The 20,707-nt window shown below is 38.6% G+C and overlaps 1 protein-coding gene and 1 pseudogene across 4 annotated transcripts in view; one reads left to right on the top strand and one right to left on the bottom strand.

Annotated features, from left to right (window-relative positions):
• The first annotated feature begins 26 nt into the window (after nucleotides 1–26).
• Nucleotides 27–16,139, top strand: LOC147653026 (claudin-22-like; annotated as a pseudogene). Its single transcript, XR_015286997.1, has 7 exons — nucleotides 27–631; nucleotides 6,927–7,020; nucleotides 8,139–8,198; nucleotides 13,052–13,139; nucleotides 14,767–14,852; nucleotides 15,653–15,831; nucleotides 15,914–16,139. The product of XR_015286997.1 is annotated as a claudin-22-like (transcript).
• The window catches only part of WWC2 (WW and C2 domain containing 2), a 95,190-nt gene continuing 75,973 nt past the window's right edge, over nucleotides 1,491–20,707 (bottom strand). For all 3 annotated transcript variants that reach the window (XM_086889879.1, XM_086889880.1, XM_086889881.1), the window contains 8 exons: nucleotides 19,785–19,955; nucleotides 18,873–18,985; nucleotides 17,697–17,889; nucleotides 15,646–15,810; nucleotides 13,037–13,129; nucleotides 11,728–11,970; nucleotides 6,162–6,289; nucleotides 1,491–4,199 (listed from right to left, as the gene is read on the bottom strand). In XM_086889879.1, the coding sequence (XP_086746005.1) occupies nucleotides 4,133–4,199; nucleotides 6,162–6,289; nucleotides 11,728–11,970; nucleotides 13,037–13,129; nucleotides 15,646–15,810; nucleotides 17,697–17,889; nucleotides 18,873–18,985; nucleotides 19,785–19,955 (1,173 nt within the window). In that variant the 3' untranslated portion in view covers nucleotides 1,491–4,132. The remainder of the gene's footprint in view (nucleotides 4,200–6,161; nucleotides 6,290–11,727; nucleotides 11,971–13,036; nucleotides 13,130–15,645; nucleotides 15,811–17,696; nucleotides 17,890–18,872; nucleotides 18,986–19,784; nucleotides 19,956–20,707) is intronic.

The following is a 20,707-nucleotide window of genomic DNA, read 5'->3' on the forward strand; positions in this document are numbered from 1 at the left end:
GTTTGGTGCTTCTGTGACTGCACAAAATGAACTTGGCAAACAGACACAGGCTACTGTTAGCTGGATTTCTGTTGTCTGTGCTAGGAAGGATTTCAACTGGCACCTGTAATTACTTACCAGGCTGGAAAAATCTCAACTTAGACAAAAATGCACCAGAGCTTTGGAGAACAAGACTCTGGCAAGTGATGTAGGAACACAGTGTAAAAGTTTTTATTGTTTCCTAGAATTCAAGATTTCCATGATTTTAGTAGCTACATAAAATGGACTAGGACTTCTGAGCCTTGTGATCTCCAATCCTGGTTTGGACTGCCTAAAGATGGAGTATTCAGTGCAGAAGATAAAAAATGCTCTTCCTACTTGAAGGAATACTCCAGGTGATGTCTGGAGATGCTGTCCCTTGCTTACACTGTAATCCAGAAGATTTGGAATGATGGCAGCCCAGATAGGAAACAGGGGATGCAGTGTTCAGTGCTTGGTTTGGTGGATTTTTTCTAACTCTAGGGAGATCTCTCCTCCTCTTCACAACCTGCTTGTCATCTGACCATCAGTTATGAGAGCAGTGTGCAGTGGAAGATATACAAGATGCCCATCTGCATGTGGAAATTGGAAATGGAAGACTTAAAAAGGGCAGGTATTGGGTTTTCTGACTTCTTGCTTGCATTACAGTAAGAGGGAATGACCTCCTGAACAGACAGGTTACTGTTTACAAGAGCTGGGTAGGATTCTTTTTTACTGAGTAGTTCCTTTAATCACTACTTACTTCTGCTTTTAATTAATTTTAATTGATGAGCTATGGCAATCTAAACCATCTAATCTAATACCATAAACTGTATTTCTCCCAAGTCTGATCAATGACAGATTTTGTTGTTGTGGTATGACTTGGGGGAGTGAGTATAAAAATTTTAATCTCTAGGCCTGCATGGAGACTTGACCATATTTTAAATGGCAGAACTCCTACTGGGGCTGCTTTAGACAATGTATTTTTTTACAAAAGAATATTAGGTGAGGTCTGAAAGAGTTTGTAACACCAGTTCACCATGCATTACAGAAACCTAATGCAGTTCAACCTTGAATGAAGTTTGCTGGGCCTGTATCATTTACAGTAAACTAAATGTTTGCAGACCTTATGTAATGTAATGCAAGATTTTCCATTGTGAGAGAGAATATGAGCACCTCTATCCCTGCCCAGTCTCTCTCTCTAAGGAAAAACAGTATTTCTGGGCAATTATGAGCTGTTGTCAGAGGAGACTCAACCATGTTCATTGCTGGTGCAGTTCTTACTTCACAAATGTGAAAAAAATAACTTCAAGTATATGAATTAGTTTCCATATAACTTATCCTTAGAGTTGCCAGTGATTGATGTGAACTGTCTATAAATTGCCATGATTTTACATTGACAAAGCTGTAGTGGCCATCTGTTTCTGCAAAGACCATATAAAGACACAAAGAGCAATAAAAGAATTAAATAAAACACTGGTCTGGAAAAGAGCTTTGTTAAAAAAAATGTATTTTCCAATCACTGAAACACATGAAAAGTGCAGAGACAAGTTAATCTATGTAATGTACTTGCATACTCTTACAGACAAAATTAGAACAGAAACACATTCAGAATATAACCTGATTAAATATTTAGTTCAGTCCTGAGCATTCAATATTTGATACAGTATAAACATAGCAATAGTAAAAAGAAAAATAATCTTAAAATTATTTGATTTGTGTTCTATTACAATTTCTGCTAAACTTTGCTCATTTGGCTAAATATTCTTGTACCAGTAATATTTACATTTTGATATATGCAACTGCAGTGACATTGGTACCTGGCAATAGAATTAATTACATTCGCTATACCCTGCTGTGCAGGGTAAATTTCACTTCAGGAGTAATATTTATCACTTTAAACTTACGGGAGTTTATTTATTTGTATTGTTTTAGCTTATTCCATTGAGTGTTTCAAGTGTGACATGCTAAATTAGTAAAAAATCCCCAAACTCCAAATCCAGAATTGTCAAAAGCTGCCTATAAGTATGTTCAACTTTACCATTCTGGAAAAATAAGAGTATGAAGACTATGTCTAAGTCTCTCGTTTTAAAGGAGTTTTGTAAGCTGAAGCCGGCAATACTTCAGTTTTGACTTCACCTTATGCTTACAAATCAGACAATAATACTTTTTTTTTTTTTGAAAATTATTCAACATTTGAGAAAAAACAGCTAACTGGGCAAGAATTTAGACGCCTCTATGTATTTTTCACAATAGCATCCTTAATGACATATATTTTTATGGCCAGAACTGAACTATATTAAACAGAACATAAATAAGACTGTAAATAAATAAAAGAAAAATCATAAAGTAGACCTCTAAACATCATTCTACAAACACCTTATATAATCAAATTGAGAAGCTGAAACTGTCAACCTTCATTTCACCTCTACATTAAATAATTCCAGATTCTTTTTTAAACTGACCTTTCAAACATGAATATTATCTCAAACCCAAGACACAAAAAACAAATGGGGCATTCATAAAGGATGCTTGATCAGTCATCTTGCTCAAAATAGCATGTTTGGCTTTATATTTTAGTGAACTGCTGTATTTGTGCATAAGAAAACCCTTGGGTGTTACACAGACCTGTCATTACAGAACTGTCACTTGGAATCTAAGACAGCTGCTACCATATTGTGGTTATATTGTTTCCATTTGCTGACCAAATAATTATATCATTTCTGAAAAATGAAGTCCATGCAATGTGTCTTGTTGCTTGGGGAAGAAAACCGTAGCCAGTGAATGAAATACATCTGAGTGCAACACACTAAGCAGAATATGAAATATTTCTGTTCTCTGCAATATCCACCTACTTACACAGTACCTACAGAAGATGATCCCAACTGCTTTACCAAGCCAGGACTGCTTGAACACCTACATCCAATGTTCTGAACTTCTAATGGAAGGCATCCAAGTTGCCTTCTGATGAAGCAGCCTGCTAGGAAGAAGCATGTAAGACATATTTGAAACAAGTAGTTCACATATATTCATTAAACCTGTGCACCACCAATTGCATACAGGGTGAATTGTAAATTTTAAAAATTGTTATTTATTGTACCATAATTTGTGCAGAGGTCTAGTAAGGAGCTTTTCTTTTTCAGAAGGGGTTTACCTTACCAACAGGACTTCTGATATCTGAGTTAGCATGTGAGATATTTTTTTTCTGGTATAAATACTTTAATGAAGCATCTTCAGATCTGTAAACCTAGCGCACTCCTTCATGTATTCCTAGCTGGTGACCAGACAGCCCCCCTAGGACAAATGATTAACAGAGAAAAACTCTCTGTTTCAAGAGCAGAGTGGGTATAACTATTTAAATTTCAATGTTAGTATTATGAATTTGATTCATCTTGTTCAGAAAGCAGCTGCCCCTTTTGGTAGTCTCAAAGTAAGTTTTTAGGGTTACTTGTCTGCCTTGCTTTTCTCACTCTCCCGCAGATGCAAGAAACCTTTTAGTGCAGGTTAAAGTACTGTACATTCACAAAACTAAACTCTGAATTCCATGTCTTCCTACAAAGTATTAAAAAACAAAACCAGAAAAAAATTATTTTCAAAAACAAAATTACACTGTGGGTAATGAATCTAATCAGCAGCTGTTGTGAGGCAGTCTGGATGTTTTGGAAAGGAGCTTATGCTTGTGGCTAACTTTAAACTATAAAAGTTACACTCTTGTACAAAAGTATTACATGGCAGAACAGCCATTTTCACAGTCTGCTCACATGAAAATAGTGAAAAGATAAGAAATTGTCTGTTGAACATAATTTTTCTCAACACAGTGCAGTTCAACAGGATACATGCTTAGTACTGCCTTTGTTCCTTTGTTCCATCTTTACAAAATAAAAACAGATGCGATACACACAAACTGTACAAAATCAGCATCAGTATACCAAAATTATTCTACTTTGGTTTTCTGTTTGTTGGGTTTTTTTTGCAATTTTTTAAGCTTACAACAGTTAAGTTCACTATACTTCACAAATAAACATATCAATAGTGACTGTAAAATACAAGATCTTTGAAAGCACGTTACTGGAACTACAAAGCTCATCTGAAAAGAGATGAATAAGTGGAAAAACACTTCAATGAAAATGCATAATTATACATCATCAGCTGGAAGGGCTGGTATACTGATCTTTGCTCTTGTGAAGTATGCTATCTTCTCCCTGAAATTAGAAAAGAAAGCAAGGGATTTTTTTATCATTTGTGGCATAACTCCAATGTCATCTGCTGTAGAGTTGCTAATTCTGGAGCATAGTTCTTTAAAACACAGGTTTGGAAAATACATAGAAAATTTATTTACAACAAATGTGGCATTCTGACACAATTACCTTCTCAAGCAGATTTATGTAAAAAGCAGTTCCAATTTTCAAAGAGAAAAAATACCAGTATTTCATTAATAGCTTCAATGAGAAGACTGTAATATTGTTCCAGTCACACAATTTCCAATGGTGGTACTTTCAGTAGGGGGATGAGAAGGCAAAATAAATCATTTTTTACCCTGACTTGTGAAAAGGACAAGGGGGGAATAGTCGTGTCTGGTCAAGACTCAGAGAAGCAGAATTATCAAGCAGTTCTCTAGTTGCTTCCCCTGTACTGTTACCATTTCTGTCACCTACGAACCAAAACATTACTGAAGCATAACAAGTTTATACAGGCTTGCCTAGCAGCAGGCTAGAAAGCAGAAGAGAAGTACTGGGAGCTTAAAAATTAAAGCTCAGAAGAGTCATTTTTCTTGAGAGCTTTAAAAATCTCTCAGTGATTAGTCTGAGGCCACAGCACTGTAATAATTCCAACTAGCAGGGCACGTACAATTCAGCCACCAAAGGTAAGTATTCATCCAGAAGACTAAACTATGTTTTCCACTGGTGAAGATTGAGTTGCCATGAAAACAGTAGCTCAGAGCAAAATCAACCTAAACTGACTTTCTAGTTGTGTGATGACTAGAAAAGAAAGGAAAATGGAGCCTTTTGATACCCTTCTTGCAGGGGGATGGAGTTTTAGGCACTATTACACATTCCTGTAGATTTAGGCAGTAGTCTGTCTACTAAATGACACTGATTAAATGTCACTGTTAAAGACCAGCACCAACCAAAACTCTTTCTCAAGACATGCATAGAAAGTGAAATCTTCAGGATGCTCTGAATTTCAAACTGAAGAAAGATAACTCAGCTGTAACACAGCTTAGCTTAGGAACCCCTTTCCTTTCTCTCTTGCTTTGATTCTGCATCACTTACAGCTATGGTTTGCAATACATGCTGCCACACAGGCCCCTACTTGCTTATAGATTGCTGCATAAGATGGTTAAAAAAAAAGTCTCACATTTATTAGCAGCTGACTTAAATTTCCTATAAAGGAATCCAAAATTCAAACTTTAAAAATGTGTATTAACTGACAAAACAAACCAAGTTAACTTGCAGTACTATTTCTACGTGCAAGAACAAGCAATGCATTTTTCAATCAACAGATGTATATTTATTCTTATATAGAAGTGTGGCCTCCAGGCTGCAAACCCTGCCACTTACTGGCCAGTCTTTTAGGAATTTAGACCACTGAGAATTAAGATAAATAATGTTCATTCTAGTTTATGTTAAACTAGAACACTTCATTAATTGCTTCAAGTAATCAGTTGCTTCACAACCAAAAGGAGAAGGGAAACAAAGCAGAGGAGGGATTCAAGATCTTTCTTTAATATTAAGTCTTGAGCAAAGCACAAGTAAGGAGTTTCCTGATGAGCTGTATCCTGTCTTCTCCTTGAGTGGCAATTTTTTTCAGGCCCTTGCCATCACTGAAGAGCTCCCATGACTTAAAGCCTACTGTCAACCTGCTGTGGGTGAAGTGAGCTACAGCAAGTCACACATATGCCTGCCCGCAGCAGATGTCACACAGGAGTCTGACACTCCACTCAGCTTCCTCTCCACCCTCTGAACTGCCACATCAGCAGGTCACTGAGGCCTGGCCCCCTGAAACTCTGACTTAGAGCCATGTTAAAAATCTGTGATGTTTCTGGCAAGTCAAAGCCATGATGACTTTTTACTAATACTACAGAGCGTGTCTGATTATACCTAGAAACAGTTCACATTACTTCACTACATTAAAAAGAGCATCAAAAGCAGAACAGGCCATACCTGAATGACTGCACCTGCCGTGGCACTTTCTGGCTCTGCTCCCGTAGCCGGCACACATCCTTAGAAGCTTTCCTCATCAATTTCTCAGCACTTAAACCTTGTTTCTCCTCTTCTTTTGACTGTTCAGCCTGTGTCAGGAAAAACAACTGTATTTTGCTGATAATGAACAACTACTCATTTCAAAGAAGTGAGAGATACTTCTGTGTCAAGCAAAACACTTGGCAGTGTCAGGTTTGCTGTTGCTCAATGATATTAAAGGTCTTTTCCAGACTAAATGAATCTATGATAATCTCTTATATATAAAAGATCAGCAAGATAAAAGGCTGACATCACAAGTCTAAGCCATGGCCACAAAATAAGCTAACGGGGCTTTTCCTAAAAGAATAAATAGAGCAAATTCCATATCATCACAGGTGGCTACTCCATTTTGTAAATTCTGGTATTTCTTAGGGGTGTAGTTAGACAATACCTAAATTTGTATGAACACATGTTGTCTATCCAAGTATCTTTCTAGAACTGTGAGCCACTGATTCTCTTCCCATATAAAATACTTTTATTTCCTGAGAAAAGCTCTTAGGAAAGTTGCCTATACCCACTCTAGAATGACTGACAGAAAAAAATAGGGAAGGTGTGCTCTCAAAATACACTTTCAGGTTTTGCTGGCCATGTTAGCAAGGAACATTAATTTTTGTGCCTTTATTCATGACATAGCATATTCATGGCATATTTTGCACATGACACTCACTTCTTTCATTTGCATTGTAGAGGTATAAAAGCCAAGGCAAGGAAACAGAACACCCATGGTAACAACAGCTCAAAGGTCTTTGGTGAACAGTGCTGAGCAGCTACATACCCCACAGTAAGTTACTGAATTTCTGTACCTCAGTATTGCTGGCTCTATTACTTACATCTTTACTAAACTTCAACAGGACAGCTGCAGCTATGCCATCCACTATTTCGGCAACAAGACTGCTACTAATAGCTGTGCTTTGGCTTTAAAAACTATCAAGGGCTTCTGAATATCCAATATCCAATAATTTGAATAGTAACTCTTTTTAGGTGGCCAGTCTCCTGAAATTCTTAGATAAATGACCCCTGTTCATACACAGGTGAGTTCTGTAACAAACTGTCACCCACATCACACGCGGGGTACATCGTGTGGGCAGTGCTTTTATTTCTAGACTACAGAGGCTGTCAGACAAATGTTATTTATTGTATTTTGAATTTCGTCAGCCATCAAAATTCAATAGAAGCAGTTCACATTCTTAAACAACTATAAAGTAGTAGAGAGTTTAATTTTTGATTCTTCAGAGTTGAAAATGCTGTTCATTACTTAAATTAAAATACATTTGCAAGCCTGAAACAGCAATCTTCAAAGCTAGTTTGTGACTTAGAAGTTCACATCTCAGTTCTGAATTCAACCCAGTAGAGTCCTAAACAACAAAACCAACTAATTCAAAAGAGCTAGTCCATACTATCAGTTTCATACTGGGTAGTTGTAAGAAAGCTGCTCACAGCAGGATAGTGGTACCCTCTGTCTGTTGAAACGCACTCTGGTTTCTATATGAAAGTGTTTTACATGAAAGAGCAGCACCCTTTCAAAAACTCACTCAAAATCCAGTCAGCTTATACTGCTGTTAACTTCTTCAGTCCCCAACTCAAATAGCTATGATTTTTAAATGAAATTAATCTATAAATAATTGTTTTCTTTATTAGTAAGTGAACATAAATTTGTGATCTACAACTGGTAATGTCTTAATTAACTTTATGTATATCACTGGCCATGCCATTTACCAGCTCTCCTAATTAATTTATCATCAAAACACTACACATACAATATTTCAAATTTTTCTAGTTTTATCCTTTCCCTTACTATACATGAGAGTCTTGTGATTACTGCATTTCAGGTTTAGGGGCATAGATACTTTCTATTATTGTGTATCCTTTTTTCATTTTTGAATCCATTTATTTTTTCAGGACTCTCTAAGAGAAACCTCGGTTTCAGCCCAATGTCTCTAGGAATATGCACATGAGAAAGTATGTACATGACCAGGTTTATATTTACATCATGTTCCTTGAGTGTTTAATATAAAATATAGAAAATAACACTAATACAATGGCCAGACATTCAATAAGTCCCAAAATCTGGCACATTTTGTGCTGATGTACCCCCCCACCCTGGCAACACTATAATCTCAGATTCTTTAAGCAATCTTAAAACACTCATTCATGACACTTAGCTACCAAATGGAAGTGTCAGACAGGAATCTCTCTATCTGGGCTTAGCTTAAGTTAGTTTGCTGACAAAGTTACTAAGCTGAAATGCTATTTCCTGCATTGTTTTTCCATGGGCTTTGTATAGGAGAAACTGAATCCAAAATAAAACTAACTGTGCTAAACACCAAATCACTGGGACAATAACATACTTATTGGTATTAATGACATAATTACACATTATCTCAACATTAATGATGTATTAAAAAGAAACAAAGATGATACTTACAGGAATCTTTTTTGGATAGAAAAGCAGTAATACTTCAGAGGACATTAGGTGTCTGAAAACTTACTTGTATGAGGATTTAAGACTCAGACTTTGAAATACTGTGTGTTTTCTCACAAACATCCAATCTAAACAAGAGAAAATGCTTATGCTGCACAGAATTACTTCTGTTTTCTGATCTGCAGGTATTAGTGGGCATTACATACTTGCTGCAGTTAGGAAGGTGTGGAAGGAATGGGAAGAAAGGTATGGAGTCTGTGGATTTGGCTTCAAGCAGAGTAACTGCATGCTAGCAAGCAGTCACTGATTTTCAACATCCCCCACATCTGCAGTTTCATTTTTCACTTGAGACTCTCTCAGTTTCTCTGGTGTTTCCAGCTGCTACATTAGTCTGTGCCATTATAATGCCTGCAGGATCTAAGAAATAATCTATGACAATGTTCTCTAGGCTGCTGTGTTTTGCTAACCCAAGGGGAAACACTGACAACACAGTACAGTGCTCTCAGGGTTGTTTTGCTCCATAGGGGAAGGCTGCAATGATTTTAAGGGTAGAAATATTTCTAGAAACTTTGTAAGCACTCTTCAAAGTGGTGGAGTTATTGTGATCATTGTTCTGACTTTTACCTTGGAAAGGAGGACTTAAATGCTGTGCTACTGCCTGCATTTATTTTAGGAATGTGTATTATTCGTCACCAGAGTGTGTGTAATGGTGTTGATCACTGATCACCAGCCATACAAAATGTGACAAACCTACCTCCTGCCTTGGAAAAGTCAGCTGAAATAAAGCACAAATCCAAAGTATTCATAATATGAAATGTTGCAGAGGCATACTCTGTTCTACAGGGAATAGCTTTAGAATGGGAGTAGTTTTATTAAATTAAACAGTCAGAAATTATAAATTCTACCCTGCATCCAGCATTAAACTGTGTAATTCTACATAAATTTTGCTATGCTTCTTTCCTATAAGTTACATTTTTATGGGTTAAAACTTAGATCAAATTCATATAATGAATTCACATGGTAAAAACCAATACAGTTACACTAAAGAGTGCACTATCTTCCCCCATTTTGCCCAGCATTTTTCAGAACACTCATCCATGTTCACCCTAAACTCTGCTAGTGTTCTATAGTCATTTTAGTACTCCACTAACTATAGCCAACAGCAGATGCCAAAAGTGGGACCAGAAGACGCAAAAGGACATAAATGTAGGATTGGGAGAACATGCTGGGGAAGTTTTATTTCCTACGGTATCAGTCAAGGATTTCTTGAAATATGTGGTGTCATTACATGCCTTTTTCTACCATGAATTTAGCAAATCAATAAATCCGTAATTTTTTTAACCTATGGAAGCTTACAGCACTCAATGTTTTATTGAAAACATTTTTACAGTTTCTGAATGTCATGTTATGTTTGCCTGCATTTAACCTGCCATCTGTTTGATTTTCTACTTTTTGGAGATACAAGACCATGATTAATTGCTCTCTTCCACCTCACTCATGGTTGTATGGACTTCAGTTGCAGCTACTTAGCTGTTCCTAACACAGAAGTTGTTTCCTCCCTTGACCATCCTTGTTGATCCTCCATAGGATCATTATCCCCTTTGATCATCCCTTTTGAAAAGGGAAACCAAAAATTAACTATGTTTATGGTACAAGCATATAATATTTAGATCTTAAAGCAATTATATGTTTTATTCCAAGTATTTTTCTTAGCAATTCCTGTCTTATTTGCTTTTTGACATCTGCTGATCCTGTGATGGTTTTGTTTATGTTTTTGTCTCTTATATGTGGAGTATCTGATTCATAAAATTTAATTTAGAGCACAGCTTTGTAAATGTAAATATTAGGATCATCCTTTCCTCTTCTACACAAGGCTATTTACTGACATTTAGTTTAAAAAAAAACAAAACCAACAACTGTTGCTTACATATGAGGAGGGCCTCTGCACCTTGTTAGAACTTCCCATTTTTACTACTCTGAATAACCTGATGTATCAAAACACCAAACTCTATTAACCATGAAGAGCTAAGGAGCACAGATCCCTCCTGGCCGTCACTCACAATGTCCCCTCATTTAAAACCGATGTACATTGACTGACTTGGATGGGAAGCAGGCTCCAGAAGGTGTTTACTCCAACCTCCTGTTCACATTAGGTGATGCCAGAGCTGAGTAATCAGTCTAGACCAGTAAGGTTTAGAATACCTCCAAATGTGCAGTTTGGGTGGGTTTGTTTTGCTTTTTTCACTTGGTTGAGTCTTTAACTCCTCCAGCAAGCCCTCCAGGGCCCTATTCCAGTCGATGATCTGCCTTAATGATTTGAAAAAAACAAACAACCTCCCCAAAAATATAATAGAAACCCTACAACATCTAACTTATTAATGTATCTTGTTGGAATTTTCATATTCCAACTTCTCACTGTTGCATCTCAGTCTTCTATCCTGTTTCTTGTCTTTTAATCATGTGGGGGCATCCTACTACCTTATGGCAGTGCATGTACACTTGTACTGTTCAAGAGACCATCATGTAGAGAACAGAATTTGGCTTTCCTTTGCCAAAACTAGAACAAGTATGTCCTGCATGAAGAAATAAGCCATTGCCTTATCCCCATGGCCATACCACTCTAAGTAGTGGTAATTGCTCCTTCTACCTGTTGCAAGCATCTTTTGGCTACAAGTTCTGGGCAGACTGCAAAGCAACCAGTGCTGAGGGACAGAAAGCACAATGCAAGTCTGTAAAAACAGGGCTGGGGTGTGAGAATTCTAAATTAACTCTGAAGTAAATGCTATTTTACTACACCAGCCATAACTATTACTCCAAATAATAGAGTTTCTAATGTGACAAAGTATTTAGAGGGCACTAGGAAAATGTTACCTCAAATTCTGTGTTTAATGTTGTAGTATTGATCAATAAAGGAATAGTTTACACTTTGTAATTAATAATGTAATAGAGATGTAACTAGTCAAATGTGAGCTTATGTAAAAATATTTTAACATCATTGACCAATTAACAAATTTATAGCAAAGGTAGGGGCATATTTACTCACACATATGTGAATGCTGCTCATACCTGTTTTTCAGCTTGTTTCAAGAGTTTCTGGAAACGTTCATCCTCTAGCACACACAGAGGAAGGTCTGCCTCTCCTCTGCCTTTTATCTCCTCAAGCTTTTGTTTGAGGTCCCTCAAGGCCTGGAGCTCATCGTTCAGACGATTCTGCCTTGTGCGTGACGCCTGGAGATCCAGCTCCAAGTCCAGGGAAGTGCGCACGGGGCACTCTTGTGCAGCTCTTCGCATGATCGGCTGGCAAACAGGCTGTGTCGTTTGGGAGAGAACAGTAAAAATTAACAGCTGGAGAGGCTGGTGGAGACTTCGACATACTGCAATCTGAAAAGCTCAGATTTTTTGAGATATTTTGGTGCGGGTTTTTTGGCAGTCATTTTTTCTGAAGTAAAAAAAATTCACCTATCCTGGAATTTTTCTTTAGTCAATAGCTAAAAATAAATGCTCCAACCAAGTGCATGATGTATTTACAGGTTAAAAACAAAAAACCCATTCTGATCCCTGGGATGACACTGCTGGGAGACACAACACTAAACAGAATTCCCCACAGATTTCAACTAGGTTATTTATTTTTGTAAATATTTGCTTTTTCAAGGCCTAACCAAACACAGAATGTTACAAACTCTGTAAACATGCACTTCTTCAGCATATTTCACACGATTTACTCTCCTTTCACAGTGACTTTTTGCTTAAGTCAGGAGGAGAAGCTATCCCAGACTATTCAGTTTCCCCAGACTTTTCTTTCCTATGTAAAATGCCTCCTACTACCTAGTATATAATTCTCTAAATTCATGTAAGAATGAATTTCATGCAAGAGAATCTTACTCTCTTGTCCTTCAATCCTTTCGCTACTTGAATACTTTTGGTGGAGAGTAAATTCCCTTTAAAAGGACATTTAAATCCTTGAAATCTTCACCAAAATTTGCTCAAGATATATATTGCTGATGTTAACTTCTGTGCAGCATAGGCCACTTTGTGTCACTTTATAATACTCATGTTCTTTAACCCAGATCCCTTTGACAGTAACTCAAGTTCAACAATAAGCTCAAATTTAACAAGAAATGCCATGATGCTGAGCATCAGTGTTTTGCTGCTGGCTTCAGCCACGACTGAAACAACACAGGCTTTGTTGGAGGGGAGATGACATTGTACTGAGACCACTATGTTGATATTTCAACATGAAACTACAGCACAGAGTTGTGATACTTATGTTGCTTTTGCTGAAATACTTGAAATAAAGGGTGTCCTTTATGTCATTTGGTACTCCCAGTGTCCCCATATTTCATTTTAAACCACGTCCAGGTAACACAGCACTTACCCGTTTAACTCTCAGGCTCCGTCGTTCTGTGGCGTTTCTCACAAAGAGAGACTTCTTGGCTAGTGTGGAGCTGTCGCTGTCGCTGCGATTCAACTGCCAAAATGTACGTAACAAACAGATATAAAGCACCTTCTTATGCAAATACACCTGCACTGGTAGAACCAGTTAGGGAACCTCAGCGTTTATATACATATAGGCCATAATTTTAGGATAAAGTTAACAAGTTTGCAACTAGAATAAGCATCTACTCTAAAATTATAATCCTACACCATTGATCTTAGCGAATGAATAACAAGACTCTTTAGGAAGGCAAGGAAGGTAACAACAGTTAATAAGTATCATTGTCTGGCTGCAGATACAAACTATGGATTTCACTTTCCTGGGGCAGGCTTTTAACAATTTTACTACAGGGCAGGTAAATTACTGTAGACATGCACCTGTCCAACCAGCAGTATTTTTGTATAGTAATTAACTGTAATGAGCAAAGGCATGCTTACAACTTCCTTCAGAAGCACTTCCTACTTTTTAAAATTATGTGCCACAGCTTGGCAGTAGTTTCTTCATAACTTTAGCATTATTTCATACACATCAGTGCAGAATGACTGTTAGGTGCATCAGCATCAACAGATGGTCAGAATCATCTCTCTGCAGAATATGTATTTCACCTCTTCAGGAAAGGACAAAAAAGTAATTACTCTGCTAACATTTCAGTAAGCAAAGCCAAGGCCCTAAAGTGTGTTTACACAGGGCTGACTGGGAGCTGGGGAGTAAGAAATACAAGCATTTGCAATACAAAGTAGACCTCTTGAGAGACAAATCTGTCTTTTCACCATGAGCAACTACTGGAAGCTCACTCCTTGATACAGAGAGGCAGCCATCATTACACTAGTGTTCTAGGCACTTTTCAAGGGACATTTTCCAAAGCACCAACAGACTTTGGTTCTGTCCGTCAGGCCTCAAGGATCTCTGTTTTCTGTAACATCAGAAGTGCTCTCTTAAAGCTAAGCCATCTCTTGATGGAGATAAGAGATCTCTCTCTTGATAGAGAGCAGCTGGCACTTCACCAAAGTGTATTCAACAGGCATTTTCCTCTTGTACAGCACCATAATGCAAGGAAGGCTGAATGTGCCTGTGGTGCAAGTTGGGGACTGGGAAGACCCCCAGCTCTTCAGCCCTCTTTGCGAACTTGGATGCAGCTACAGTGCCCACTCTGGAGTCACCAGCAGTGGGTAACAAGTGTTCCTGACATGGCAAAAGATGTATCTGCAGACATGCTCTTTTCACAGGGTACTGTGCTTCCAGGCAATACCATACACAATGAGAAACAGAATGCTTTATTCAAAGTAAGGTTTTGGGTTTTTTATTCTGGCTCTTGGCAGCAGGTATGTAGCAATGTTCAAAGCTACAAAAGCCCAATACATTTCCAGATGCAAAAACCTCAGAAGTTTACACTGACTAAACTACTAAAGCAATTAGTTTTACTTCCTGTTGAAGACCTACATAGGCAGCAGGATAAGATGATCTTTTTTTCCCCAATACTATTAACTTCAGTTTAGGAATTAAGTTCCATCATAGGAATTAAGATGAAGGGTAGCTTCTGAATTCAGCCAATAATCTATCCAAATTATATAAAGATTGTTAGAAAACAATCTGCTATATTTCATTCTGGAGGGTATATGGAATAGTTATTTAAGTATGTAGGTATTGACTAAAGATTTATTTTTTTTAAGCCAATGAGAATCACAGAGAAGTGATGAACTTTAATGTTCCCAAATGATTAAGGCAAATGCCTCTAACTGATCTGGGGAATTAAAACGTAAGTATTACTTTTTTTAAAAAAAGGACGTATTTGTATGAGTAAACTGTAGAAACTAAAGATCAAAATAAACTGCCTTTTCTAGGGTATCTGTGATTAAAATTTATAGAGCCGGTAGTCCACGCTTAAATCTTTAAACACGTGGTTTTCATAGTTAGTTTAGCAGCAGCAGGACTCACAATTTAAATCTTTTTTTCCTTTTTCCATGCTACCACAGATCTAGAGAGACTGGAGAACTTAGCTGCCAAAGCCATGTTTAAAACCCAGCCCCAAGGCAGCGCTTGCACATCTTTCAAAGACGCAATTACAGCAGGATTTGGGCTGCCTAGGTTTAAAACCAGTTGAGATACAAAGCGAGATTTAAAATTGATGACTGAGCTCTTTCCACACTGTTACCCTTAAATGGTTGCATTATTAAAATATGGTAATGCAATGGCATTTTACAGTGAATTCTATTTCATGTTGTAACAAATTGTTTTGCTGTGAGAGTGCTGGAGTTGCTGACGTGCAGGGAAACACTTTTTGCAGACAGCCAGCACAGCCATCTGTGTTATTTCTCTCCAATAGGATGTATTTTTGCCCTAGTAGAGGTGTTTTGCAAGAGTATGCAACTCTGCTGAAAGTCAATTCTACTATGCATCAGTTCAGATAGGGAAAGACTCTAGAGAAAGCACAGGCTCTGCCTCTCACAGGGAAAATTGGTACATGACTCAGTGTCATTAATGCTTCATTCCCAAGAAGTTAAATGACTGTTTGGTTAATAGCTCTTCATTCCAAGTGTTTTTCCTCTTACCCTGCAGATGTATTGGTTCCGCTCGCCTGGAGAGAAGGTTTGGGAGCGCACTATCATGCTGTTCCTGACAAAGGGACGCTGTCTGGAGCTCCAGCTGCCTCTGTCCTTGGGTCGGACTGCTGTGTTCTCGTTAACCAGTTCCTCAGTGTTAGTCTCTTTATCCACCTATGAAAAGGAATTTAATGTGTAAGACTTACTATAACCAGATACATGCCCCCACATAGTTTTTGTGCCTTCAGATTTTACAAGCATTCTCATTACCTTGCAGTGGATGGAAAAAGACCAGTGGCAAAAAGCACCGTGCATTTACAGAGAAGCTATTCTAAGTAAAGAAATACAAAATTCCCAAGAGGCTTAAGAGTGTGTAGAGAGGCTTTGAAGGTACTCTTTGTAGCCAGTAAAGCCGAATCTTTTGCAGAAAGGCCTTTGCTGCTTGGCAGATAGTTTGATGCAAACACAGTCCAAGAAATGTTTTGCTTTGCCATTTGCAGATATTATGATTATTGCACGTTTATATTTACTCTTTTGGTATTTGCAGAAGAGCAAGGTTCTGCCGTGCCAGAGATGGTGCCTGTGCACACTGAAAGGAGGCAGCTGGGAAAGCTACACTGCCCAGGTCCTTCCAGGCATACTGCCACACATCTACAAGCCTCAGCAGCAGGGCTGCTTTATGGCAATCTCCAGAGCTTCACCAGCCTTGTGAACCCAGGGAAAAGACACTGCTGGCTGCTGTCCCTCAGCACAGCCTGCTGCCTACTAGAGCTGTCCCCTATGTGCCAGAGGGAGCCTCAAGTGCCCCCATCCCCATGGGTGGCACAGCCTGTGTTTACTTCCATGCTGCAATCATCCTGGCTGCTAGGCTAGGCCAAGCCATGGTTTTCACAGTGCAGGTGATAAATACAGTGACCTAAATAGCACAACAGCAACCCCGAGAAGATGTTCTCACAGACATCTATGCTGTGACTGGTTCTGCAGGGGAGTCTGCTGTCTCACTCACTGTCTGGGTCCACCCAGCCCAGGCTTAGCAAAGCACTTGGGTGCGTGTCTAACCTTCACATGTCGTCCTTGAAGTCTCCCCTTGCTGAGTTAGGGCTTTGATCTATATTCACTTGCTACCCAGAAGACTGTCAGTCCTTTTAATACCACAGCCTTAGCTCATTTGGCATCTTGCCACATTAATTGGAAGTTAATTACAGTTTCCAGCAAGTCCACTGAGATGTTAAACTTTTGTATTGCCACAAAGTTGAAGGAATGAGATGTCACTCTTTGTCTTTTTACCTCTGCTATTTTATAGTTTTGTGAGTTTAAAACATGCAATAGTATTTTTATTAAGATGCAGAGATTCTAAAAATTTTATTTCTGAGATTGTGCTACCACATCAGGGATACGTTCACTAAACATTTACTAGAAGTGCTTTCAAGAAAATGGAATATAATTTAAAAAACAACAGTTATCAAGAAAATGGAATTAGAATTTGTTTTATGCAGTGTGTGAGCACGATAGTTCAAAAGTACACACAGTTTTAATACACATTTTGGAATTTTCTGTTCATGAATCTTTTGTCCTTTTTTCTGCTAAGACAGTTCTTGTATTTCACACCCAAAAACAAGGGGGAAAAATAAGGAAATCCCTGCATTGGTTTAAAGATCTTGACCCTTGTCATGTGTTTTTCCCTGTTTAGTGGGCAAATCAGAAAAAAAGAAAAGGAAACAATGAAACAGATGTGCAGAAATATTTTAAATACGTACAAGCTGAAGGTACTGAACTACTCTTGTATTTTGAATGTTCTCCATAAACAACAAAAAAAGTGAAGATGAAGAGTCTTGGTTAATCATCCTGGCCTTAGAAATTCTGCCTAGCATGTCTGTGTCCCTTTCATAGTTCAGAAGCAACCACACCAGTTTTGTTACAGGTACAACTGACAAGCGCTACAGTGAAGGCCACATCAAATCGTAAATGCATAGATGCAGGAGACTTCTGTATTAATTGCTTAGAAATAGATTCTTAGACACAGTAAGATACTGCAGGAATGTGAACTCTAAGATATTCACCAGGGTTAGAATTACAGCAGCTTGCTGGCTTTCCTGGGCCTCCTCACTGTCCTCTCTGTTCTTGTCTTCATTCATTTTTGGTGCATCCATGAGTAACCCCATGTCATCATTACAGTCACCTTCTGCTTCCAGCTTAATGCCATCTTCCTCTTCATCCACAATTTCATCAGAGGCCTCTGCAAGCATCTCTAGCCTGTATGAACAGAAGTAGCCCAGGCTTATTCTGAAACTGAAAAAGCTCACCAGAGAAAGCTACCAGAAAGCCCAGACCTGCACTCATGTGTAAGGCATGCATTTTCCTGACAGGGAAAACAACTATCATCCAAATGCTTTCACCAAGTTCATGTGTAGGCCCATTTCATTGCTGCCTCCAGTAGAACCCAGCAAGCACTACTACAGTTCACCTTCAAGGTCATTATGACAGCACTGCATTACATTCATTAGCTGCAATGTTCATTATGTTGAAGGACTTTCATTATAAGTTCATAAAACAAAAGCCACTCCCCTCTTCCCCCCAATAAAGCATGCATTTTCTTCTACACTGCAGCTAAGAAATTGCACAGTAACAGAACTCAAATAGCAATTTCTCAAGAAATCTGTTTATTGGGAAAGCTCACAATTTCTTCAAAAATAAGACCATTGATGGAAGTACATCCACACTGACTTCATCAGACAGCAGCTCTCTTTTCAAATCCTACTGCTTGCCTGTTATAGTTAATGTAACTATAATATTTGATGTTTTGCTACACTTCCAGTGGCTTCACAGCCCAAGTGGTTTCACAGGAAGATATACATGGATTGGAGGAGCATTGGCAGTAAGAGTTCATAGACCATCCAAGACACTGTAACTAAAGGAACGTGAATGAATTGGCCACACAAGAGGGCAAGACTTTACTTCAATTCCAGTGGTGGTGAGGCACTGGAACAGGTTGTCCAGAGAAGCTATACATGTCCTGTCCTTGGAAACGTTCAAGGCCAGGTTGGACAGGTATAGTGGAAGGTGTCCCTGCCCATGGCAGCAGCATTAGACTGGATGATCTTTAAAGATCCCTTCCAACCCATACCATTCTATGAGTTTATGATTTCCAAAAGTACAGCCCTTTTGTTTGTCTAAGAAAAGGAAGAATGAGCTGAATCATTCAGGCATGAACAGTGAGGGTGGGTAAGTGTCTTTACCAGTCTTCCTCAGAGGCTCTTTGCTCTTGTTCCTTCTCCTCATCTTCAGCCAGCTCTTGTTCTACTGCTTCCAGCTCAGCAGATGTCCTCTCCAGCAGAGCTGACACAGCATCCTGCTCACAAGGAAAAAGATGAAACCAGAGTTGAAGGAAACATAACAGGTAGGAAAATGACAACTCTTGCAAGAGTTGCAAGAGCTGCATTACCTTACCGCTCCCAGAAGTCAGTAGAAACAACCCCCAGATCACGAGGATACGGCGTTTGAATTGTCAGTGTCTAGTACATAGGATATTACTTTTACACAGAATAAATCTCAATGGAAAACAATTGGTTTTAAAATGACAATGCAATCCAATATGCTCCTAACATCCTTCATGTATTTTCTCATCTTCCCTCTCATACCCATAATGTTCTTAGGTGAAAAAAGGGTGCTCTTCAAAGCTACATTTTCTATGCAGTTCTCTTAAGAAGGGATTGAAGCAGAAAAGCTTATTTAACCAGAAGAGTTAGTACATTTTTGAATAAACAGCATGTTCAATGCAATGGCTTTGAGTATGCAGAATAAAATAGTTAATAAATAGCAATTTTTAATGTGTGCATATGAAAATAAATGACACACTTAAGGAAGCTCTTCAATAACATTGTTTCTAAAAAGAAACACAGCTGAAGGGTTTCAAATTGGAAGTGGAATCTTGTATCCAGTAAAAACCATCTACCATATCCCACTCCCTTCTGAGATCCCCTACAGCCCCATATCACACGAAGTCACTCTAGACAAAAGTGCCTGCAAAACAGGGTCTTGGACCTTCAGGGCAGGACAGTTCACACATTCAAATAACTACAATGCAACGACACTACTGGAGTCTCTGCCTTTTTTCTTGCTATCACAGTAATAGCCAACACGTTGCTCACCAAGTCCAGTGAGTCCAATGACTGTGATTGCTTGCCTAACAGAAACATGTGTTCGTCATTTAGTTCCTTGGGTTTTTTGCCTGGTGTCTGCTTGCAAGACAACAGGTTGTACCACAGAGTACAGGTCTCATCAGAAAGTGATAAATCTGCCAGGCTGATCTGAGTCCCAGCCTGCACAAAATAAGAAAGGGGAAAAAGAAATTATTTAAATTTGGTTTGTTTCCTACAAAACATTCTACAGTACTCATCATGCAAAACGGGGAGCACAGATTTGACATGAACCTTAATTCCCTTTTTAACTGTACAGTTTTCTATTTCCCTCCACTTCCAGTTAAAACAGACAAATAGAAGTACATGGAAATGTCCTTCATATTGTCCATTCTGCCATCTCTTATTTCAGTCTGCGGAAATGTCTCCCCACACGCACACCCCACCCCATCCCACAGTTTTGCACACACCTGCTCTTGTGCATTCAGTAAGGAAAACTTGTGCAGCACCAGCTCATGGGGCAGTGTCACATGATTTTTCAGCTGTCCCACCACAAAAAGAATGCATACAACAAATAATGGATGACCTTGCTTGCTCTAACCAGGGAAGAAGGAGATGAAAAGCCAGTAAAAGAGATTAAGAACTGTCATTTCATTTGGACAAGCACTGACATCCACTGAGTTGGTACTCTGGGAAAACTTCTGAAGTACTCATATTTGGGCTGGGCCTTGGAGATTAAAATCCTCTGTTCTTTGGCAAAGCATGTTATCTCCACAGCTACTGGGCTGCACACACAGCTCTTGCCAAGACTCTGGTCATGTTGTCTGGGGCTTTCTGCTGGGGATGATACTCCCATCACTTTCATTTGATCTTGCGAATAAACCCTTGTCTTCATTGAGGTTTTTTGTTATTGTTGAGCTCTTCCTTCACCTTTG

This window comes from Cyanistes caeruleus, chromosome 5 (assembly GCF_971803275.1).
Source record: "Cyanistes caeruleus chromosome 5, bCyaCae1.hap1.1, whole genome shotgun sequence".
Taxonomy (NCBI): domain Eukaryota; kingdom Metazoa; phylum Chordata; class Aves; order Passeriformes; family Paridae; genus Cyanistes; species Cyanistes caeruleus.